The 25,485-nt window shown below is 30.8% G+C and overlaps 1 protein-coding gene and 1 pseudogene across 4 annotated transcripts; both read left to right on the top strand.

Moving 5' to 3' along the window:
• The first annotated feature begins 2,290 nt into the window (after positions 1-2,290).
• LOC114748560 (uncharacterized) lies at positions 2,291-7,735 on the top strand. 4 transcript variants are annotated; one of them, XM_028936992.1, is made up of 6 exons: positions 2,291-2,374; positions 2,731-2,774; positions 3,274-3,415; positions 3,531-3,604; positions 4,486-4,630; positions 6,651-7,735. In XM_028936992.1, the coding sequence occupies exons 3-6, from the start codon at positions 3,275-3,277 to the stop codon at positions 7,551-7,553; spliced, it is 1,263 nt and encodes a 420-aa protein (XP_028792825.1). In that variant the 5' UTR covers positions 2,291-2,374; positions 2,731-2,774; position 3,274; the 3' UTR covers positions 7,554-7,735. The 4 variants fall into 4 exon arrangements, with proteins under 4 accessions (XP_028792825.1, XP_028792827.1, XP_028792824.1 ...); XM_028936994.1 differs by lacking the exon at positions 2,731-2,774; XM_028936991.1 differs by lacking the exon at positions 2,291-2,374 and having other exon boundaries at positions 2,655-2,774.
• Positions 7,736-22,932: 15,197 nt separating this feature from the next.
• On the top strand, positions 22,933-25,281 carry LOC114748561 (putative glutamine amidotransferase GAT1_2.1; annotated as a pseudogene).
• Positions 25,282-25,485: the final 204 nt, after the last annotated feature.

Genomic DNA, 25,485 nt, shown 5'->3' on the forward strand with positions numbered 1-25,485 from the left:
TTTTTAGCTACATAATTATTTTAAAACCTCCAGTCACCCAATAAATAAAACTAAATCGATTAAAATCTTAATAATCTGCCAACAACCCAAATAATTACTTACTTAACTTGAATTAATTAATCGGTAAAATATACTATAAATCATATATACCAGATTTTTCAACTAGAAAAACTAATTTAAATACTAAAAACTAACAAATGGACAAATCTAAACCGATTAAAATTAACAACTCATTCACTTCTAAATTTCTATAGTCATCTTTTGTCAAAACTCAATACGTAGATCATATATAAGTCTTAAAATTTTCTCTAATAACTACAATAATAATGTAAATAGGAAGCTTAAAATATATAGGAAATATTTATAAAGAAAGTTTGATAAAAGAAATAATTTTAGTACCTAAAATATCTTCAAAGCTTGCCCTCTGGTTCACCGGTATGCTCCTCTCTCTCACACACTTTAGCTCTCTCTTCCTCTCTTATTCTTCATTTCCCCAACTACTTTTCATTTTTTTTCTTCCCTCATTAAATTCCTCTCCCCCCATTTTCTTCCTTCCCTTTTCAACGTTTCAACTTTCCACCGAATTCGGTGGAAAGTTGTGACTTTTTTTTTTAATATATTAAAATATTATTATTTTATTATATAATCAATATTTTTTTTGAATTTTTTTAAATATATAATAATATTATTATATATTTTTTACATAAATCCTAAAATTAATTTAGGATATTACAGTACAAGTGGCCTATAATAAGGAACAGAGTGATATCTCATAAAAACAAAGTCAACACAATAATAAATGAGAAGTAAAATTGTACATCCATTCAAAATTTCTCTCAATGCTCTATAAATAGGAATCAAAAAATATTTTCTCTCTTTACCTTATAAATAAGACCAGAAAAGTAGGCAACATACAAACTAAGAACCAGATCATTTCCTCACCATCAAGACAAACCACCTGTGGAAATAAGTTATAGAAATGAAATAGACTTCGGAGTACCGCAGTTGGCCCCTTCTGTGTGTGTGGAATGGAGGGTTACATCATATGAGTATCATGAGTTTCTTTTTTTCTTTCCTTTGAAATGTTTCATGAACTCCCTCTTATATATGAGTGTTTTAGCCTCTCATTCTGGTTTTCCAGAGGCTCTCCTCACAGACACACTAATCTCCTTAATTGCCTCGTCTGTCATCCCCTTATGCTCCCTCCAATACTCTAAAGTCTTGTTGGTATGAATCACTGAGAATAAAAGGTAAAAATTAGGTTTGTGATTGAAAAAATCGATATAACAAAAGTATTTAATATAAGAGATTACTTAATATTGGAATTAGACATTTCATATACTTGGAATTGGAGAGTACCACATGCAGAAGTGATATCTCTTGATCTCAGCTACATGAGTTTGCTCAATATCAAATATTAAACAATTTGTCATACTAAACACTCATTTAATGTGTTTTCTTAATCTTAATATTAATCTTTATATTTTATTTTCAATGCTTTGTGCCAAACATGCTCTAAGAGTGTTTGCCGATTAGTTACACCCCTTAATTACTTTGATCATTGTGCCATTATGCTCCACATTGCTCACTGTGCTCATGAGCTGGCGTGCCTTCTACTTGTCTGATGGTTCCCCTTTTTATCCCTCCTTTGATAAACTCAGCCCAACAACCCCCTAGGCCCATCACATTGCTGCATGGTGGAACTTTTTTCCTTTTATGGTGATGAAAGGACGAGAAGAATGTGTAATGCTATAATAGACACACACACACTTATATATAAAAGCTAAATTATATATTTTATCCTTTAATTTTATATAAAGTTTCAGTTTAATCTTGTAACTTTAAAAAGTATATTTTTAGCTTTTTAATTTTAAAATCATTGGTCTTAAATAATTTATAATACTTGTTGCTTGCTATACATCATTTAACGGTTTTTTAGGAGAATTAATGACAAAGTTAAAATTGTTCATAAAATGATATTTTAAAAGTATAATTACTTTTGAAATAAAATTGTATCACAAAATATTTTAAAATGCTATCTGAAAAATATTTCAGAATACTGAATACATCACAAATTATTTCACAGTATTAGATATAATTAAAAAAATATTTTAAAATGTTAGATGTAATTAAACCAGTTTGGAAATACCTCTGCTCCCCTCCTCTCCCAACCGAACACAGGGTCACCTTTTCCCTGTAAGGCAAATTTCTTTATTTTCTCCCGCCAACCAGCCAATTCATTCCCTCGCGCTCTTTCGCGGGTCAGGCTTTCTCTGCTCCTCGTCGCACCCCGTTCTGCTTCTCTCTTGCTTCGCTGTTAGCATTGGCACACAATATTGATTGTTGAGGGCGAATCCCGATTTCACTCACACCAGTAAGACTTCCTTTCTCCCTCTTCTTCTGTCAGCCCCATTCCCCTCTTTGTTTCCTTGTCGTGCTTGAGGAAATGATTTTAGGTCTCCCTTCTTCACTGTATTCTTTCGTGAATTGATTTGGTGGTTTGTGGAAATGAGTTATTTTGGATTATTCCGGCATTTAGATAGGAGAAAGATACGATGGTCTGAAGCCTGGAGAGTTGCTTTTTTTTTTTTTAAAAAAAAAAATACTTTGCTGAATTTGGGCATAGTTAGGATCTTGGAATATTAACATTTGATTCTCTCATGAATATCTCAACACTGAAATGCTGAGCTCGAAGTATCAATCTGCTTTCATTGTTTGGTCGATTTGCAGCTGTTCACTGACAATGTCATCTTGTTGTTGATTTACAATTCAAGGTAATTTGCAATTGCTTTTTTATTTGATGCATAGTTCTTTTGAGTGTTCTAATATGTGATTCGCAATAATGCAACCTGCAGTTTTTAAGTGTTAACTTTTGCCTTTTCCTTCAACTTCTTTGAACTACAATTTAATTATTATAGCCAAAATGGACATGGAAATGTTTACTAAGCTTTATAAGGTTCGTCCTTTTTATTTTGAATCGTCTTTAGGCATTGTAAGTCAATGTGTTAATCACAGAAACTGTACAGGATGGAAGGAATTCTGGATTTCAAGCTTTGTGGGTCCAATGATAAACATTTAGAATTTTATACAGGAAGCGATACTGCATTGTTTCCACGACTAATTGTCTCTTCATTTTTTGTTTGGCTCTGTTGTATCCTTATTTATTCTGTCTCTTCAGGTTTGTTCAATTGGAATTGAATTGATTTTTTTTTTTAATATTTCAATAAACGGAATTTCTGTTTACGCCTGAATTTGTTCTGTTCTTTACTTCAGAATGGTGAGGAAGAGAATTCCGAATCTGCCTGTGTTTACATTAAAATCACCTAATTTGGATTCAGGCTCAAGCCTTAAAGCCCATGCAACTACATCCCCAATCTCTAACAAGAAGAGCATTTCCTCCTCACAATACAAAACTGTATGAACGATCTATTTCCACTTGTGCAATATACTAAGAAGCTGTTTTCTTTCTTACCTTTCCTTTTGCTTTTTTGTGTTTTGGATTCCTAATTATTTATTGTTCATTTTTCAAGATTTTCTTACATGATTGGTGGCTGGTGAAACCTCAAGGAAAAGGTTTAGCTGTGGGAGGAGTTGCTTCAATGGAGTAAGGGATTAATTTCACTCTTTATATATATTTGTTTGCGTTTGCGTGTGTATGTGTATGCTTTTGAGGAGTATATGTCTTCAAAGGTGAAATTTTTGGAAAAGGGAAACAACCTAGGAACTCTACCTGGACTGATAAGTTATACTGTTATTTTTGGAAATGAAACAGACTAGAGTAACCACAATCTTGAGAAAAATAGGGTGCTGCAGTTTTTGCCCAAGTGGAGCTCTGTGTGTAGAATGGAGAGTTATATTGTGTGAGTATCATGCATTTGTTTTTCTTTCCTCTGTAATGTTTCATAAACTCTCTCTTGTGTTTTAGCTGTCATCCCCTTATGCTCTCTCCACTACTCTGACATTGTCAGATGGTTTGTTACCCCCCTAATGTGACCATTCTGCCAATCTGCCCCTCATTGCTTGTGATAGTCATGGGCTGTCTTTCCTTATGTTAGTCTCCCCTCTTAGTCCTCCTTTGATCAACTCAGCCCAACAACCCCCTAGGCCCATCAAATTGCAGCATGATGAAATTTTTTCCTTTCATGGCGATGAACGGGCCAGAAGAATGTGTAATGTCGTAAAAGAAAAATATATTTTACATGCTTTGTTAAAATTCCAATTACTGTAATTTTATTGGATTAAGTCTTAGAGTAATATCATAAAATAGATCTTATGAAATATGGTTCTATGAATGTAGTTGCAAACGATTTGGACTTGTTCTGTTAGGTTAAATTGTGATCACTATCATTTTTTGTGCCTGTACTGAAAGTATGGGTGGTGCAGCTATTTTTGGGTATCATGATTATGCCATTTCCATATACTAGCATCTGAGTCATTTGCTTCATAAGTTTTTACAAAGCTTCTTGTTTCTCCCCTCTACTACAGGAGGCTTGGGGAAAGAGTCATTTCCTCTTCAACTATTGCAAAGAGACATGAGACCAATGTGCTTGAAACGCAAGAAGGGATCACATTTATTATCACCGGTTTCATAAACAAGTCTCGCACAAATGAAAATGGCTTTTCATTTGAGGTATGTAGACTTTAATTTGATATTTCTTGTTATTTTCACCTGATAATAGAAACTGTTGACTTTACAATTTTGAATATCATTGTTGGCATGATGCCCGGATAAATGTTTAATTTTGTTTGGCACAGTTTCTTTGAATAATATCAACATGGGAAGACTATTGTGCTAGCATGAAGTCTTTACTTGTTAGCATAACAGTGTATCTGCGTTCTGAAAATCCTAATGTATAATTTTTAAGCCCCTTCCCATGCAGAGAATATTATAACTTTCTGACTCCATGGGTTAAGACCGAGCTTTTCTCAGGAAGATGCACTTACAGGATTCTAGCCAATTATAAAGCGCTTTAGCATCTAAGGGTTGAGACCAACCTTTTCTGAGGTTGAGATTTACTTTATGTATTCTAGCCATAAAGCACCTTATCTTCTGTGAGTTTAGACCAACCTTTTTCTCAGGAAGGTGCACGAACTGGGTGCTAGCCAATGATAGAGCACCCTGTCATCTGTAAGTTACGGAATATACAGAGTTTCTGCAAATGGTAGCCTGAGGGTGACTACAGTTTATGACAATGCATATAGTTATATCAAGGTTATCTGTGAGTGCAACACGATAAGATAATGGTCATTTTTTGTGACAGATAATCTTTATTTAGCAAATGAAAAACTGCCCAGGGTTGGTTGTCAATGCGACTGAATGAGATGATGTTCATTTGACAAATGAATGGTTTCTTCTTGGCGACACTAATGCCAAGGAAGGTTCTAATGGGGGAGTGTTACTTTCCTAAGAGTTAAGGGATTTTTAGCAGTGGTATGAATAATTTCTTTGCTTTTGTCTTGTTCTTATCAGATTTTTTGGATCTGATGCTACTTGTAATTTTGTGGATCCTCGTCTATGGTGTTGAATTTTATCTAGATACTTTTAAAAGCAAAGATAATTTAGTAATGGTTTTCCAAATATACTTTCCAAGTCATGGGGTTGGATTAGGGTGAACAGTGAGAACAGCTGCGTGGCTGCCTGTCCTGGTAGAGGAACGCCTTCTAGATATATATTTTTTTTAATGTTATGGAATTCACAGTTTATTTTTCTTCAATTCATGTACAACACCCAAACAATAAGTTTTTATACGACTTAGACTATGTTGTGATGCAAACTTGATTACTCATACTATATCGTTTCTAGGCTGAGAAGCCTTGTTCCAGTATTTTAGCTATGGCAGTGGGTTTTTTGATTTGTGAGCTGAATTTTTTGTTCCTACATTTCAGTTCTGGTATCTGTGGAGATTTCATACTATTAGAAAGAATTGGATAAGATAATCACTTTGTTTAAATGGAGTTTTCTCCCCTCTACGTGCTATAGAATAGAAAACTCCTTGTATCTTCTTTTTCTTATATGCCAGGCATGAAAGTTCTGTGGCTCATTTTTATTGAGCAAACGATTTCCCCATAATAAAATTATACACTTGAAGATAATGCCCATGGTTAATAAAATATCATTATTATCTTTAAGTTACTTTGCATGATTACACACCTTGAACCACGCACATTCAATCGTTTTTCTACCTGGTACATGGGAACTTAATTTCCAAGCCCCCAAGGACTCTTTCAGAATATAATTGGGTATAACAAGTGACAAGAGTGTGTGTGTGTGTGTGTGTGATATATTTGAATCCTGATGTGTTTTATCAAGATGGGCTTTCAAGTATTGAAAAAAATTACTGTCCGAGGAAATAACTTGAAAACGCAAGACATCGACACACTAAATGTCACTTGAAATTATAATTACTAAACCTTTCCTCTTAACGGGATTGTATGGTATGTTAAATTATAATTAGAATAGCTGTCTTAAACATATAGTCTATTTTTATGTAGCATCCCTTTCCCATATCACTCCAACATATTAAGTTAATGGGATTTATCTGGATGGTCAATAATTAATAACAAGACTACTGAGGAATTACGAGATGTTCAATGACTTTTTTATCAATATTGCCCAGATAATTTCCTTTGATCCTTCGAACTTGTTGCAGGTATGCAGACGTTTCCAGTTGGGATTTCCACATGACTGGGAAGAGTACATATCTTTTGCTGTTGGCGGAAAACATAACAATGAGAATACTGCGGCTGACGATTTAAGTACTAATCTACTGAAGAATGCTGGCGAGATCGTGGATCTTTTAACCAATAAAGGAGATCTGAATTGTTCTTGGCTGCTGAATAAATTGTTAAATGATTCAGTAGGAACATCTCCGCAGAATATTTCAGAGCAATCTGTGCCTGGTTGTAACAGGGAAAGAAACATTAGAATGAACACCAAGGGATGCCAAGGTGCGGGGGATACAGTTCTTGGGACATCTAACCTACAGGGTGACCAGATGCACAATATTGAAAATGGCCTCTCAGATGCTATGCTTGTAGCATATGGTGAAAATCCAAACTCTGGTCTTCAATCTGGGATGAATATGAATCCCCTCAAGTCAAGTGTAGGCCTTCCCGAAAAAAGAACCGATAAAACCCCAGATTCCTCAGAGAAAATGAAAAACAACCCAAGATCAAGTGTTCATAAGCAGAAGAAATCAGAGGATGCTGGTAAGGTCTACTGCAGGAGGATAACCAGAAGCATTTCTAAAATGAGTCATCCAGCTGGAAGATCTCAAGATGATCAGATGCACAATATTGAAAATGGCGTCTCAAATGTTGTACTTGAAGCACAAGGTGAAAATCCGAACCTTGGTCTTCAGCCTGGGAAAAGTATAAATTCCTTCAAGTCAAGAAGTGAAGGCCTTCCTGGAAAAAGAACCAATAGAGCCCCAGATTCCTCGGAGAAAAAGAAAAAATACCTTAGGTCAAGCGTTCCCAAGCAAAAGAAATCAGAGGATGTTGCTAACTTTGGCTTCAGGAGGATAACCAGGAGCATTTCTAATTTGAAGTAGGGGCGTGTTTTTGGCATGTATTTTGGAGGTAAGGGGGTTTAATGTTAAAGTAGAATTCAGTTGATTTGTCTTGTACTGTATTTATTTCATTTCTTAGCTTTAATCTCCCAAGTAAAAATACAACTCTGATCCTCACGTGTAAGGGGAAGTTTTGGATTTAAATATAAGTCACTTATAGTATATTTAATATTTGTTTTTTTGGATGTTATCCTTATTTAATTCTCATTGAAAAGAAAAAAAGAAAGAAGAGATATAAGAATGATTTGTAACTGTAGAGAGAGAGAGAAAACTTCAATGAGGATAAAATTAGAAATTCTTGCCAATTTAATGCATTATTCGGTATACAAGAATGAGTTAGAAATGATTTATATTAAGAACCAAAGTGGTACTTTAGATCTTAATGCATTTTGTGCATGGTATTATTATATTTCAGTTGATTAGTTGAGATTATTAGTTTTAAGATAATATCACATGCGACTTCACTTGAAGGGTGAGATTAAAGTTAATGCTTTATGGGTTTAAACCAGAACAGCAACTTTTTCATGAAACTCAATGGTGACGCATTAAGATTGAAGTTTAACTATTTAAGATTTTCACAAAAGGCAAAAACACATTTTTCTCAAATCAATGTTGATGAGTTAAGAGTGAACTTGACCGGTTAAGATTTTAATCATAAAAAATATCACAGTATATTAAAATTTTATATTTTTAATCAATTTTTCTCATAATCAATGTGTATATTAAACATCGAACATTTATTGTTCCGCATTTATCATTCTATATTTGCTTTGAAACAATCTAAGGGTTTATTTTTTTTGAAATAGCCAGTAGAATTTTTCAAAAACAATTTTTTGTCTTAAATTAGGTGAATAAGTGCTTTTGGAGATTCTAATCCTCAATAAAATTAATTGAATTGATTTATAAAATAATTATTCCATTGTTATTGTTAACTGCTTTTATATTTATTACTCCCTCTGTCCTAAATATAAAAACCAACTATTGGTAACTTTAATTATAAATATAAAATATCAATTCATTTTGTTTCTTAAATTTGTGATTTCCCCCCTCAAAACTCTCCCTATTGATGTATTAAATGTAATTTCTACTAATAGGAATAATAATTAAGTAGAATAGTTTAAAAAAATCAATACTTTTTTTAACAAAAGAACACATTTATAACAAACAAAATTAAATTAACTATTTTTTTTATCTATCTTTTACATTTAAGACTAAAGAGAAAATATTTTTCACGGCCTCCAAAGTCTACTCTAAACCTGAAACTAGTATTATATTTTAGGCCAGGATTTAGAAATTCAGAATGTTACAATAATGCTCAAATTTCAAGATATTTTTAAGATATGTATTTTTTTTTAATTCAGGAAGATATTATTAAGCAGTTACGTTCAATGAACCAAAAATACATACTACCTTATATTCTTAATATAAGAGTTAGTTGACTAATTTGTATAAATTAAAAAAAATTAGTTAAGTTAGTCATTTGTAATAAATAGGTGTTGTCTTGCCTAAAATACCCTTGCTAATTAATTTTCATTTGATTAATCATTTAACATGTATAATTAGTACAACTACAAGTACTATCTTTGAAAAAATGAATAAATATAAGAGAAAAAATAGTATATTGAGAACTTATATTTAGAATCAAATTAAAAGTTAAACTAGTTATTATATTAAGGACATGAGGTATATTACACAGTGAACAAAAAATCGGTTTGGACTAGCCCGATTGGTAAACCGGTCAGTGGATAGGTTCGATTTGGAAAAGAATCTTAGTATAATTTTTGAAAAGGCTACCATGGTTATAAAAAGAAATTTGATTCGCTAGAAATGTTAACCATAATATAAAAGACTTCAACTACTCATTCAAAATATATATCATAATTATAAAAGTTTTACTAAACAAATTGTATGAAAACCATAATTAATAATATTTCATAATAATTAGGTCTTGGAAGCCCAAAACGTCACATTTAACTCTAAGCCCATAACATGATATTTTCTCTACAAAATTCTTTCAAACCAACAGTAATCAACTACTTTCAAAAGTTATTATGGATTCACAACTCACAAACACAAGCAAGTACCCCTAGAAACCTCTAGCCTTCTACCAGCATGCAATCTGGCAACAAATGTAACTAGAATAATCAGTCTTAGATAAATCAGAGTATGTAAAAAGAACTATATGTGACAAGATACAAATACTCATCTCATGACAAAAATGAAGCTATGCAAGATAAACTTGATAGCTAAGCTTCTATCGCCTTCCCTAATAGACCAACCCTAAAGCTATTACTTGAAAATATTAAACCATGGGTGAGACAAAAGACTCAGTAACCAACAATCCTATTCATTAGGCATACAAGTAAGTGCTTAGGAGGTGTCAAGTAAGTGCCTACTTGCAAAAATCATAACATTCACAATTATCACTGTAAGAATGGCTGATCATCCAAGAGGGGCTGAATTGGGTGTTAATTAAAATTAAAAACCTTTTCACAATATAATGAAATTCATAAGAAATTCTGAGTATAAAAACAATGAATTAACATAAGCATAATCACAGCAGTAAAATAGTTTAGTTGGAAATATAACAAGGTAAAGGAAGAGAAGATGCAAACTGTGATTTATCCTGGTTCGGTCCTCACTGACCTACATCTAGTTCCCAGACTCCTCCTGAAATTTTCAATCCACTATCTCCCTCAAGTTTAACACGAGTACTTGAGAACCACTACAACCACAAGTTTGATCTGGGCACTTGTGACACCACTTACAATCCTTAGACTAATCAGTCTATTCAACAGCAACCTCACATTGATGTAAATACTCTCCGTTACACACCGTAAGGATACAATCTGATAATGATAATAAAGATTGAATATTTCTTCTCTTAAAGAAGTGATAGATGAATCTTAAGCACGTTTGGAAAACTCTCCTCTCTATCTTACAAAAACATATGTTATAGTGTTTGAAGTACAGAGAAAGGGAGTTTTCTCTCAGAGCTCTAAATGAAAATATGTTAATTCCGTATTTTAGCATTTGATAATAAATTATAGTCATTTTTAATTAACGTACATACTATTTCTTGTTATGTATAAGGAAAAGTTGTTTTATTAATATCAAGTTTAGACTTGTCATTTTCAAGTAAAGACATATCATTTTAAAATAAATTATGGTCATTTTTAATTAATGTACATGCTACTACTTGTTATGTATAAGGAAAAGTTGCTTTGTTAATATCAAATTTAGATTTGTTATTTCTTAATTAAGACTTGTCATCCTTAGGTAAATTATTGTCACCAGCTAGAGTCACAGTAAAAGAGTCAACTTATATTTTTGGTTGCATTATAAAGTTAAGAAATCTTTGATAACGCAATCGCTATTTTTCTTTTTGTTGGTCCAAGTGGCCAAGGGGTTGTGGGATCAAATCCCACTCTCGCCACTTTGAACCAATATTATCCCATTCAAAAAAAATAGTGTCACAAAAAAACTTCACCTACAGCCACCACACTGGTGGCCGGCATTGGTGGCCAGAGGCGGCCGCCGGTCTTCAACAGCCGATCGTCGATGGTGGCTTCCAGTCGCCGGTCACCTGCAAGGGGCTGAGGTCTTTAGAAAAAAAAAAAGGCAAAAGGCATTCTTGTCATTTTACTAAATTTCAAAATTCCAATTTGGGAAGGAGTTCCCTCTCTGTAATTACATTTCTTTAGCTTTCCAAATTGACATTTCATATTTTTAAGCTTCTTTATGTGTCATTTTCCCGTTAAAAAAAGATGAAACAAAAAACTAAAAACCATATGATTTTCCACCAACAGCGTCAAGCCCCATTGGAAAATCACCCAAATCAATGTTATTACCAGACTACCTGTGAATAGTGGGAGAAAAAGCACAACACGAAAAAGAAACCGCTGTACCCAAGAACTTCAACATTCTTCTACTTAATGCTATTCATCATTTAGAGTGTTCTTCCTCTCGCTTTTGGTTTTGTGCTCTCTAGAAAATCTTATTCCACAACTAAAAGAGGATTCGTTTATACTTGTATTGAAAAATAGTTTCTGGAAAACTTTGTTGAAATCTACCAAGCTTTACTTATTTGACTACTCATCTTTTCCAAGGAATTCTTATTCTTCGATTCAAGAATATTTGTATACTCACCTTATTAATTAATCACTTTTAATATATTGTTCCACATATTTATCATTCTATATTTGCTATGAAACAATGCACTTATTATAAAATCTTTATTCCATATAGTTATTATTAATAGCTTTCATGTTTGTTATCATGAAAATATATATATATATATATATCAAACAGTGTTAAGGGTAAGACAAAATAATATCAAGAAAACGAGAGTTTTACAAAGCAGAAAGATAAAGTAGAAATAGAATTGTAAAAGAGTGTGTTTGAATTAGTTTTTCAGAAATAATTTTAGGAGACAAATTTATGAAAAAAATTTATTTTGATTTGAATAAAAACATTTTTTTAAGTGTTTTAGGGGTTTGCCAAACTCCCTCTAAGAGTAATTTTTTTTACATATGGCGAAAGAATATGTGCCTGTGTAAAAAAAAAAAAAAAACTTTGGACATGGCTCACGTTTATTATTTATGTTTCACATAACAGTCAAAGCATTATGGACTTCTTTTTCTTTTTCTTTTTCTAAATAAGGCAAACATTTTGGACTTAGTGAATAAACGTGTGGGTTGCATTATTTATTCTTAGTGGACTTTAGGCTACGAAAGAAAAAAAAAATCTTTGCGTGTTGACATAATTAACTTTCGATGATTAATTACAATATTTTTTCCAAAAAAAACCTTGTTTGGTAGAGATATATATTGGATTGTTGTAAAAAGGGATTTTTTTTTTCCTTTTGGCGAATGACCTTTGGTTCAAACGACATCACCTCACTATTCTAATGGAGTAGCTAAAGGGAAAGTGCAGAAGTGTTGTTCTTGGGTTTGTGTGAATGAATCCCTCCGAGGATGGATAGGATAGGTGTGAAAAAAGTGATTTTTTAAAATGTTTCTTTTTCTTTTTTTTTTGATGATCAAAACCACGTTTTCATAGACAATTACAAATTTCTTGTTCTCATTAAAGAAAATAAAACTCATGGTGCAAAAAAGGGATGAAATTCAATATAATCATGTACAAGTCTCTTGTCTCCAAAGTACTATAATGTGTGTGTGTGCGTGTGAAGAGTTATATGTATAACCACACACCAACACACACAAGTTTTCCCGCAACAACTTTTTTAATAATTATTTTTCCATCGATGTGAAGATCATGGTTTGAATTAATAAAAAATTATATACCAATAATCCACATCATTGCCAACTTTGTGTTCATCCAGTTGAAGAAATATCCCCACAATAACAGGACATGATTAATTCGACATTAAAAAAAATCCGCCAACACACACAGAATATATACATATATATGTGTGTGTGTGTGTGTGTATATATATATATTTATATATATTATATTTGTATAACCGACAACCGACTGGGGATCTAAAGTCTAAACAGATGCGTTGGACGAGAAGAAAGATGAAAGCAAAACTGCAATTGAAAACAAGGGGGGAAAAAAGGAAAAAATTGTCACACACACACACACACACACATATATTTAAATAACACACAAGTTGATTTTCACCTTAAATGTAAGATTTTAATGAATTTTATTTCTGATATTTATCTTTTTCCTTAACCTAATTATCTAATTTATAAATTGACATATAATTTAAACTTATATATACAGATATTTTAAAAAGATTGTTTCATATTTATTATAATTAAATAATTTATTTAGCTTGTTTAATTTATCTAAATTAATTATATTAAGGACAAGAGGAGTATTTGCTATCTCTTTCTATTAGAATTTAATCATGTGATTTTGTTGCCATTTCAATATTACTATATCAGGTCCTTAATATAAAAGTTTGTTTGCCTTTTATTTTGGTCTTAAATATAAGACTCCAATCCATTTTGTCTTTCATATTTATCTATTTTTTCTCAAAGTGATCCTTATAAGTTATAACAATGATATTTCTAGTCAAATACACTTGATTAGTAAGGATATTTTAGAAAAGACAACACTTATTTATTACAAATAACTAACTTAACTAGCTTTTTTAATCTATTCAAATTAGTCAACTAACTTTTATATTAAAGACCAGAGGTCATATATAATGAGCAACTAAGCATTATTCGAAACTGCGACAATGATAAAAGAAGCGAACGCAATTTGGTCTCATGTATAATTGAGAAAATCTGATTTGAAGGCTTTTAATAAAGGAAGTTCCGTTTGTTATGGGAAAGGAAAAAAGAAACTCCAAGCTAAAGAAAAGTAGTGAAGATACGTGAGGAAGGTGAGACTCGAGGAAGGTACTTACCAAAAGCTCATAAAGAAGACAGGAGAGAAAATACTCATTAAATTCTAAATATAAAAGTTAGTTAAAATATATGGCTCCATTTGAATTACTCATCTGGTCTGGTCCTCTTTATGAATAGAGAAAAAGGCTTTTTTTATCCTATTTATAAGTCATGTTATTAAAATATTTTGTTAACTTTTATTTTATTGAAAAGCGTATTCATTAAATAAGAATTTGAAGTTAAAAAGTTATCAAATTTTAAAATAAAGTTAATGAGATTTGAAGTTTTCCCTCATTGATAAAACAAGCTAAAAATACTTTCAAATAGAATCACAATAATATTGTTTTGTTTCGTTATTGTTACCAGGGAGAACTTATTGGGGTCGTTAGATGATTATTAAATATAAAAAACAAAATAAACTGATATTTTATATTTATAACTAAAAAAATTTTAACTAACTTTTACATATAGGATTAGAAAGAGTATTTACTTGTCTCTGTTTTTTTTTAAAGAAATAATCCCTCCAATCCTATTTATAAGTTTTAAATTCAAGAGTAGATGTAGTTCATTTTAGAAATTTTAATTTGGATTTGTCTTAATATTTAATGCATTTTTTTTCAATTTTACCCTTAATTATTTATTCTTTCTTATTTGTTATACTCTCTCGTATTATATTTTTCCACACGTTCTCTTTTTATTTTTTTTCCTCATTTATTACAATGGCTTATTTGAAAACTAAAGTGTATTCCTAACCTATTTATTGCTTTTAAGTAATTTTAACTAATTATTTATTATCTACAAATCAATTATTTAAAGCTTATAATAAGAATCAGAATAGAGTAACTATTATCTATGGGTTGTTCCTATTTATAAGAAACATTTAGAGCATGTCTCAATTTTTTTTGATTAACTTTCTATTTTGTTCTCGTTCTCATTTTAATGTTAATACATTTACTATCACAGTGACTTTCAAAGCACCCTCTCCACCACACATTTTATCTCTTTCACAATTTTTCTTGTTTCAATAATTTTCTTATTCACTCTAATATAATTTCTCTCTTATAAATAAGGATATTTCTTAGAAAAATTACGGCTTTTTCGCATTTATTTTCTCTAACCAATTTAAATCAACTTTTTAAATTAATGTGATTTGATCAATTGTTCCTTGTAAAAATACGAGTGAGAGCATTAGAATATTATATTACATTCAATAATTGTTAAATTTAATAGAGAAAAGTCTTTTTTATTAATAAGATTTGAACTTTTAATCAAATTCAAGAATAAAGTATCTTCTATTTAACCTAACTACTATTACCTCTGGTTCAAAATACAAGTTAAACTTTGTTGGCAAGACTTGATTCTTTTTTTTTTTTTATAAGATAGAATAATATTCATTTTTATCTAAGTATTTAATGAATTTTTTTTCATTTTTACCTTTATATATTCTCTTTGCTCTTTGATTCATTTATTATATTTTTTATTTATTCTTTTTATTAATAAGGATATATTTTAAAAAATATATATTTTATATATTTATTATTTTAAACTAATTTTAACTAGTTTTTTTTATAAATATAAATAGATAAATTTTATTGTTTATTTTGAACCGGAAAAAATATTATGGTTGGTGACCAAAGTACAGTTTGAGGCATCCATATGCATTGCACCGGGAAGCAGCTTTTCATGAATCGAAAAGACGCATTTTTCACGAACAACAATAATGTTGCAGCAAACTTTGGGAAGGACACTCTTATCACTTTTAACGGAAATTTCCAATGCTGGCTCCATCGGAATGTTTAACAACCTCCAAATTATAGTTTCATAAATATTTTTTTATAAAACGAGACAAATTTCTTCACATATTTATTTTGTAAACTGTAAAAACACTTCTAAAATTATGGTTTGGTTTCTATCCAAACACCTCTTACACATAGAATGATTCCACAAGATAATCACCGTCATGCTTAGAAATGTTTAATTAATTTAATATACTATATACACCCTCCATCGTAAGTGTAAATCATTTTTAACTCAGGTCCCCAAAAAAAAATCATTTTTAACTAAAATGTGTGTCTAGAAAGTGAATAATTTGTTTAGTTCTGTTTATTAGAGTATATCATTATATTTTTTTCAGAGGAATATATAACTTTAACCCCATTTATTATTATGTTGACGTTATTTTCATAAAGTATAATTTATATTAAAAAAGAATAAGGTGAAAAAGTTGTTAAATTTTAAAATAAAGTTAATAAAAATTAAGATTTTTCTTAATATATATGAAACATGTTGGAAGTAAATTATAAATAAGACCAAAGGAGTATATACTCCATTTGTTTCATTTTATAAAAGACATTTAACTAAATCACGTTGATAAAAAAAATTGGTTAAATCAATGAATAGATAAAAATTGTAACTTCTTTCTTAAAAAAAAACCTATATTTATGAAGGGAGAGAGAATAAGGAAATTACTAATAAAAAAAAGAGTAGTGTGGAAGGAAATTACTAATAAATAAAAAAAAGAGCATTGTGGAACCGTGGAAGAGAGAATACGTGGTGGAGGGAAACACAAGTAAAAGAGGAAATGATGCTTCAAGAGTGGTATGATAATAAATTTATTAATATTGAAATGAGAAATTAAATAGAGATCAAATGAAAAATAAACAAAGAAAATCTGAGACATCTCCTACATGTACCTTATGAATAAAACCATGTCACAAACGGTTTATATATAATGGAGTATTTATTTGGGTTTCACTCAATGTGGGGCAGGTTGCAACCACATCTGGCTTGTAATATTTGAAAAATGTGCTATTAGAACTTCTCGTCCTTTGGTCTAGTAATAGCCATAAATTATCCTATCAATTAATTAATTAGTGGAAAATCCAATATTGAAGGAGTTAGTTAAAGAATAATGAGTACTCTAAAAAACAAAAGTTGATTATGCATGGCTGTTTTTTGTGGATTCGTGTTGTCAAGCACCTCTTTTGATATGTCTCAGTGCAATGTGTTGCGCATTGCATGCCTCAAACTTCTGTCCCCCCCTTTAATTGTTTGATACCTTCCCAGAATCTCACCTCCCTCGCATACTTTCACTTATTCCTTTGAATTTTTTTTTAATAATTATTAATTACGTACTACTCCAGTCTACAAGTCAACTACTACTGTTCTCTAAAAATTTATTTAAAACTCTTTATATCAATTGATTTTTTAATATACTTCATCTTCGATCCTAAATATAAAAGTTAGTTAAAAATTTAATTTGGTCATAAATATAAGGCTCCAGTCTAATTTTTTTTCTCATATTTATTTTTTAAAAGTAGTCTCATCATGGTTATTACACGTTAAAATGCTTCTACTCTAGTATATGATTTGTAATGATATTTTATGAAAGATAATATATATTTATTACAAATCACTTTGCCTCCTATATTAGAATGACTATCTTGGAAAATAAATAAATAAATATGAGAGATAAAGTAGATTGAGGTCTTATATTTAGGACCAAAACAAAAATCAAATGAGTTCTTATATTAAAGACCGGAGGTAGTAAGCTAAACAACAAAATTATGATATTGTTTTCAAGCTACAAGAATAAAAACCAAAATTTAGTCACATTATAAACACTAACGATAATATTAACCCTTAACAAAACGTGAAATTGATTAACTACAGTACAAAACTACATAGTTCAATCACTTTAAGCATGTGATGCGTATTGAAATGAAATCTAGGTCAAACAATTCTGTATAAATATATAGGTGTGCTCTAACAAACACGAAAGTTAGTCATTAAAGAGTAAACAAAGAATATTATTAATATATAAATCCACGTTTCTGTGGACTTCATAATTAATGTATTAGATCTTGACCAAAAAAAAAAATTGATGTAGATCTCTTGTACTAGCTCTGGTCCTAAGTATAAAAATTAATTAAAAATTAAATCTAGTCCTAAATATAAGATTCTAATATAATGTATCTCTTAAATTTATAATGTTTTTTTCAAAATATCCCTATTGAATGTAAGGGGTCCCATCAAGAGATAATTCTAATATGAATGATTAAATAGAATAATTTAAAAGATCTAACACTTATTTGTTATAAATAATCAATTTAACTAATTTCATTAATTTTTTCAAATTAGTTGTATAATTCTTATATTAATTATGGGATTTACAGAGACTTGAGAGAAAAAAATCAAAAAGAGGAAGGAGACAAAAAGGAGGACTTGAACCATCGGATTGTGATTGAAAATATAGTTTTTTTTAATTTTTCAAAAAATGTATAATCATTGTAACCTTCGTTGCAATCTAATGGTTAATATTCCTTTGATCGAGGCAATTAAATGGAAATTTGCCGATTGAGGAATATAATTTCAAAAAAAGAAGAAGGGAAAAATAGTTTTGTGTTTTATGCAAATAGCAATCTTGAATGGTTTATCGGTGCTAGTCTTGCTCAATTTGATTTAAGCTTGTGTTGCCTGTAAATCATGCTTCAATGTGTCCTTTACCTCCTTGACTAGAGCATTGAAATCTAATCTTTTATGTATTGTTTCACCTTTTTTTTTAATACAATTATTTTACTATTTTTTAAAAAAAGCGTTAAGGTGCAATTTTGTTTTAAAATTTTTTACATAGGAATTACGGCTATTTAGAAGTTTTTTGAATCAATATTATACTGGAAGTATTTTTTTAAAAAAAGTGCAATACCGTCGCTGACTACTAAAAAATGTCAAAATTATTTTTTTCACAATTAAAATGATTTTTCTCATTTTTAACATTTTTTTTGCCAACATTTTTTAACACTTTCAAGATAAGATAATATTGATTCAATAAAAAGTTTTAAATACCCACAATTCCTACGTCTAAACTTAGTCATTAATCAAAAGGGGGAACAAAAGAAAAAGGAAATCAGAGTAGTTAGGCGCCGCTCCACATGAAACCTCCTCAGTCTTCACCTCTTTTTGTGATCTCCGCATTTTATGGCCCCTTTCCATCCACTTTGCATTTTTTTTTTAATGTTGAATTAACTTTAAATTCATAACAAAATCATTTTTGAAGAAAATAAAACTTTTCTATCACGTTTTTACCAATATTTTATGATTTTATTCATTTTATTTTCGCTCATTTTTCTATCTCTCTGTTATATTATTTCTTCTTTGTCTCTTTTATTTTACCAAATATTAACGTATATAGGTAATGAGTATGTATTCAAATTTTTTTATTATCATAAGTGTAGAGAAACTTCTTACAAAATGTGTATTTTGACCGTGCCAAATCTTCAAGGTGTTTAATCAAATTACCTTTTCCATATAAAAGAAGAGAGAAAAAAGCAAAATAAATAAATAAATGAGCAATTGAGATTGTAAGACAATGAGGGACGAGGGTTCTTATCCACCATTCCTTTTGGTTTTGCTTTGAAATTGTAAGATAAATGTAAGAGGCAGTTGAAGGGTTTATTTTGATATGTAAGACTTTCATTAATTTAGTTTCTCTTGAAAATTTGTAATCTTTTCTTAATTTATTCTTATCCATTACACATTTTAAAGAAATAATTTTATTAATGGGTAGTTTCAATAGAATCAATTAAAATGGATATTTTAGAAAAATGATATACATTTTTTTGTATGAAAAACTGATTTGATTAATTTTTTTAAATTTTTATGAATTAATTACCTTGAAGGCATAAGAAAATAATATAGACTAAGGCTTCGCTCGAAACCAGGATTTAAAACACTTATAAGTGTATTTTAGATAAGTCAAAATAAAATTTTTCTCACCTAATTAACTCGTATTTTATAAATTATAATTAAAAAATTATTCATAAATCATTCTAAATAAGTTCTAATCTTTCGTGGTTTATTTTAGCTTATCTGCAGAGATTTCATGGGGATATCATTGACTTTAGCCTTTGTACAATTTTATGACGTGGAATTTTTTTTAATAAGAAAAAAGACAAACGACAAAGCATAGTTCTACATTGATTTTTTTTGTTTTCAAGAACCAACATAGGAAGTTAAGGTTTCTAATTAAAATTAATGATAATATTTATCTACATTTAAATCCAACTGAAATATCAAAATCTAAAATTAAGCCTATACTTTAAATAAATTCCTTAGGAATTTATAAATACTGTTAAAAGTCTAGAATATCCTCTATAATTGTGATATGAGTTGTTACTATGTTTGTCTCCCTCAAATTCTTTTCCTGATTTTTTTGTCAGATTTTGTTGAATTTTCAAAATACTAAATTTTTAATAGATGGTAGGAGATTACAACACAGTTCTCGATTTACATTGATAATTACTCCAACACCTTCATCAATATTAATGGTCCGTCCTCCATATACTTAATAATGTATATACATATAATTTTTTTTCATTAAACACATACATTGTTTTAATACATGTACATTTTAAGAGTGAAACACTTATTCAAGCAACAACTTTTTACAGATCTTTTAGGGTGCATGAGTAATTACTAATATGGATTGAGATCAATGTTATAATTTATTATTTTTATATTTTAAGAAAAGAATTTGTGAGGAAGAAAAATATAAAAGTAACATCTCATATCTTGATTACAGAGAAGCTCTGGTTTTTATCTGTTTTAGATATTGTTGGATTAGTATCTGTGTTATCTTTTTGTAATGTTTTTCTGTTTTGAGACTTCACACCTCCAATTTGGTCCTGATCAAGGATTAATTGATGGTTTTACATGTATCATTTTATCGTTTTATTAATTTATAAATTGACTTTTTTCAAAAAAAAAATCCAAGGGAAATTATTACACATGCTCGCATCAGAATTTAAGCATAATTATAGACATTTATTTTATTACCTTTAACGAATTCAATCAATTTTTTTATTTACATATAATTCGGTTAGTTATATATCATTTAAAAAAAGAAGAAAGTGATTATAAAAATTTTGAATAATTAAATGGGTAATCTGGCTACCTAGAATGAAGAAGTGGAAGCTGAAAACCAGTCAAAATCTATTTTGAATTTTGAATACGAAACAGTGCCACCGGCGTGATTTGCATGGCCATGGCCTTCCCCATCAACGTACACCTAGCCTCAACGCTCTCAAGAAAGTGACACTATTCCACCTTTAGTACAAGTTTTTATTTTGGTATAACCATTCTTAGTAAGATGATTGTAATAAGCTAGATGAGCAACAATCACATTTAAAATCTCAATAAATCAATTTAGGGTTAACATCAATTTTTAGTTCTTCAAATTTTATCGCATTTTTTATTTTCATCTCTAAAATTTAAAATAGGTGTTTTATTTTGTCCTTAAAACCTGCACTGTTTCATAAACTAAAAATCTTCATGCATACTAAAATGTGGTCAAATTTTAGTAGCTAAAAATAGTATTAACTTATCGATTTATTTAATGGTGCTCGCTTCTTGGATCAAATTAATCAGGCCAAGCCTGTAGACTTTTAAGTCAGGTTTTAAACTCAAAAGCCTAGCATTTTTACCTTAAAGGGCCTCTAAATAAGTTTTATGCATGACCATTTGTTAAATAGGTCAAATCGACCAAGCTTCAATTAGGTCAACCTGTAAATTCCTGATAAGAGCCTAGCCTATTTTAATATCTACCTAAAATATTAACACTAGTTCATTCTCTCTTCCCTAATTTGTATTGTTCACTTAAGCATAATAATTGTTACAAGTTTATTTTAATAATGACCAAATGAAATAATATTAATCTGCATAGAGGAGTATATTGTCCCAATTTTTACTGAAAAAGTAAAAGCGATAAATTGCAGTTTTTACCTGCACTGTCATTTGTATTTTAGAAAAGTATATCTCCTTAGTTTAATGGAGGCTTTTGAATAAGCTTGAAAAGTTATATACATAATTGAAAGCATATATTTTTAAACCTATTTAAAGACTAGTATTTTAAATAAGTCTTTAAAAAGACTTCAGACTTTTTGAAGGCTCAAGTTTGAGCCTGAAAAAAAAAAAAAAAAACCTACATATATGCTTAGGTTTAAGTTTCAGGTTTTTGTTGGAAGCTTAGGACTATTTGATAAAAGCCTAGCTTAGCCTATCTTATCTCCACTGCTATCCGTAATCCAAATTTTATTGATGAGATTTTGGTCAAATTGTGCGTGTTATATTTTGTTCGATTGCAATTTTGTTTACACATAAATTCAACAAATATATTCATATTTGTCCCTTTAAAACATTATCCACTATGAAAAGTGATCCATGAACTAACCAAAAATTTAAAAGTAAAAAAATCCACTGCACGTTTTGGAGCTAAACAGGTCAAAGTAGTTAAATAACAAGTCAACAACAACAACAGTACTATACTACTTTAAAAAAAAAACGTGTTAAATGATTTGGTTTTATGCGATTATTTATTTTTTTAAGTATATAATTTCTTAGTTATGTTATTAAAAAAATCCAGTTCATTTCTCGTGCTCAATTTTGTATAATCAAATCTAAGAAAAATCTCAAAAAATTGTCTGTTAAATTTCAAAATAATAAATCAAGAATTACTACAAAAATGTGTTGTTATTTGCTTTTTGAGTGAAGTCATTTTCTTTACAAGTTTAGTAACCAAAACTGATTTGAGATTTTAAAATTCAACAGTCATGTTTTTAGGATTTTTTTTAAAATCTATCGATCGGCTCATTTCTAATTTACTTTTACTAATGAAATGTCAAAGTTTGATCCTATCCATTAATAAAACCCTGAAACTGTAGAACCACTCTGGAAGTTACGCGGCGCCAGGAGACTATCGTTTTCCATACCTCTCTCTCTCTCTCTCTATCTCGTACTCTCTCTCCTCTCCTAAGATACAGAACGCCCTGATGATCACAATTTGTTGTCACCCACTAAATTAATTTAATTTAATTACCCAAGTATTATTTACTGTCTATGCCATTTCGTTTCTATATAAATCTTCAGTATCTTCCCATTCCCACCACCCCTCCCCCATTGAATTTGATTAGAAAATTCAGCTTCAATTCTTACAGCCACAACACAATAATGTCTTCTGATCTCTCTGTTATCCTTCCTCGTGTTCTTATCGTTTCTAGACGTAGTGTTCGCAAGAACAAGTTCGTCGATTTCGTGGGTTCGTTTCCTTTTTTCCTCTCTATTTCTAGCCTTCTTTGTCATTATAATGCCAAGATTCATGCATGTGGATATGCATTCCGGTTAAGGGCTTAATTCTTACATTCAGATCACGAATTTAAAACCCCAATTGTTAGAATGATTTCTTATGCCTAGATTTTTAAGCGAATGTTCATTTTTCTCTTTTCATTGAATTTGTTGTTCGTCTGATTTTCAGGGGAGTATCATCTTGATCTTATAGTGGGGTATGGTGCGGTACCCGTGATTGTGCCTCGTGTTTCTGGGGTTCACATGCTGTTGGATAGCTTCGAGCCCATTCATGGCGTGCTTCTCTGTGAAGGGGAAGACATAGACCCATCTTGGTACGAAGAAGACACATCAGGTCTTTCACAGGAGGAACTTGAAGAGATCAGAAGGCTTCATGCCAGTGATACAGCAATTGATAAAGAAAAAGATTCAATTGAGCTGAGACTTGCTAAGCTATGCCTTGAGAGGAACATTCCCTACATGGGAATTTGCAGGGGATCACAGGTCCTTAATGTTGCATGTGGGGGTACCTTTTTCAGGACATAGGAAAAGAGCTTTCTAGGAAGTGTCCTGAAAGCCAGAGAGTGGTACACATAAACTATGATGACTATGATGGCCATAGGCATAAGGTGAAAATAGTGGAAAACACACCTCTGCATAACTGGTTTAAGGATTCTTTGGAAGAAGATAAATGGAGATTCTGGTTAATAGTTATCATCATCAGGGGTTAAGAGACTGGCACAACGGTTTTTTCCGATGGCTTTTGCCCCAGATGGTTTGATTGAAGGGTTTTATGACCCAGATGCTTATAACCCTGAAGAGGGGAAGTTCATTATGGGATTGCAGTTTCATCCTGAGAGAATGAGGAAGCCTGATTCTGATGAATTTGATTACCCTGGATGCCCATTTGCTTATAAGGTTTGAATCTGATATAATCTTTAGTTTTAGCTGTAAATTTGATCTGTCACATTAAAATCAATTGACAGGGTGATTACTGATGGAGAATGTTTTTTTTTAAAAAAAAAAAACTGCAGGAATTTGTGAAGGCAGTGATTGCTTACCAGAAGAAGTTGAATAGTATAACATGTGTGCAAAGGCCTGTAAAGCTTAACAAGGAGATGGAAAACAAGAGGAAGATCATAGTAAGAAGTTTCTCACTTGCCAAAGATATGTACGCCACAGGCAGAGGAATGAACCCTTCCAAGGCGTCTGAACTTGAAGCTGGAGCAGATTTCCTTGAGGTATGAACCTTTTGACAATATTCACAACTTGTTTGTTTTTCCTCTTTGTTTGATCTGCGTCCCGAAGGATTTTCCTCTTGGATTTCATACAGAAACTTACCTCAGATGCATTAGTAGATCTGAACCCCAGATTCATGAAATAAGCAAGACCTCTTGCATGTTTAGTTTTTCTCTTTAAAATCATATAATGTTATTTTCTCTTCCACTAAAGATCCAAATGCAGGCTTTAATACCATCTTAATTGTTGTTAAATGCTGAGATATGAGACTTAACACTCAGGCACTTGTATTATAACATGACGAGATATCCAGTGATTATGCTGTGTTTAGAACCACATTGGGATTATTATTTTCCAAAATCACGTTTTGACGGAAACAGTAGTCTTGTTGCTTTTTCCAAAACCGAGTCCTCGCACTTTCAAAAGTGATTTCAAACACATTCAAAAAGCTCTTTTATAAGTGTAAAGAACCCCTTCAGAAACCATAAAAACATAACATAGCATGCCTATGATTTTCAGGGATTTTCTGTTGTGACATTAATTTATGTTTGCATCGGTTACTATGCAGTCAAACACAGCGTTGAGTGTACAGCAAGAGAAGAGGTTAAAGCAGATGGGGGCAACAGTTAGAAATGCTGGGTCATACATTGAGAGGCTGAAACTGAATGAAGAAAGGGAGAGAATGGCAAGAAATGTGATGGCAAAAATGACGGTGGAACAGTTATCTGAGCTCTTGACCTTTTATCACACGATGGGTCAAATATGTTCTGAGGTGTTGGAAAAGAAGTTTCATGAACTTGTGGTCAGCAATAATGACTTTGTTGGGTCATAGCCTTTTTTCCTTTTCTCTCTCTTGTTCCTTTGTCTTTGGGTGGCCATGCAAAGTAGGATCTATGGGACTCACGAGTATCTTGTTGTATCATAGGGTCCCAGCATGGTTTCTTCTGTTGTACATCTTTCACTCTTTTTCCCCTCAATGAAAGTGATGTTTGTTAGGGATACCCCTTTCTCTCTCTCTCATGCTCCTTCCTTTATGTTTCAAGCTGATCTGTTCATGGAACTTTGCCCTTAGTAACAGTTTCATTTTAAAAGAAACCAACAGGTGTCAACATGACAGACAAAAGTAGTATGGCATCCTTTCCAAGAATGGAATATTCTAATGTGAATCTTTTATGAATGTGTGGTCTCAAAGA

The sequence above is a fragment of the Neltuma alba genome, unplaced genomic scaffold (genome assembly GCF_004799145.2).
Source record: "Neltuma alba isolate B1F8T4 unplaced genomic scaffold, ASM479914v2 tig00005742_pilon, whole genome shotgun sequence".
In the NCBI taxonomy this organism is placed as follows: Eukaryota; Viridiplantae; Streptophyta; class Magnoliopsida; order Fabales; family Fabaceae; genus Neltuma; species Neltuma alba.

Bases quoted from the DNA above. Each gene is read 5' to 3' on its own strand.
- LOC114748560 (XM_028936992.1), top strand. From the start codon at position 3,275: ATGGTGAGGAAGAGAATTCCGAATCTGCCTGTGTTTACATTAAAATCA. The intron at 3,416-3,530 runs GTATGAACGATC...TCATTTTTCAAG, and splicing joins CCTCCTCACAATACAAAACT to ATTTTCTTACATGATTGGTG. The intron at 3,605-4,485 runs GTAAGGGATTAA...CCTCTACTACAG, and splicing joins GGAGGAGTTGCTTCAATGGA to GAGGCTTGGGGAAAGAGTCA.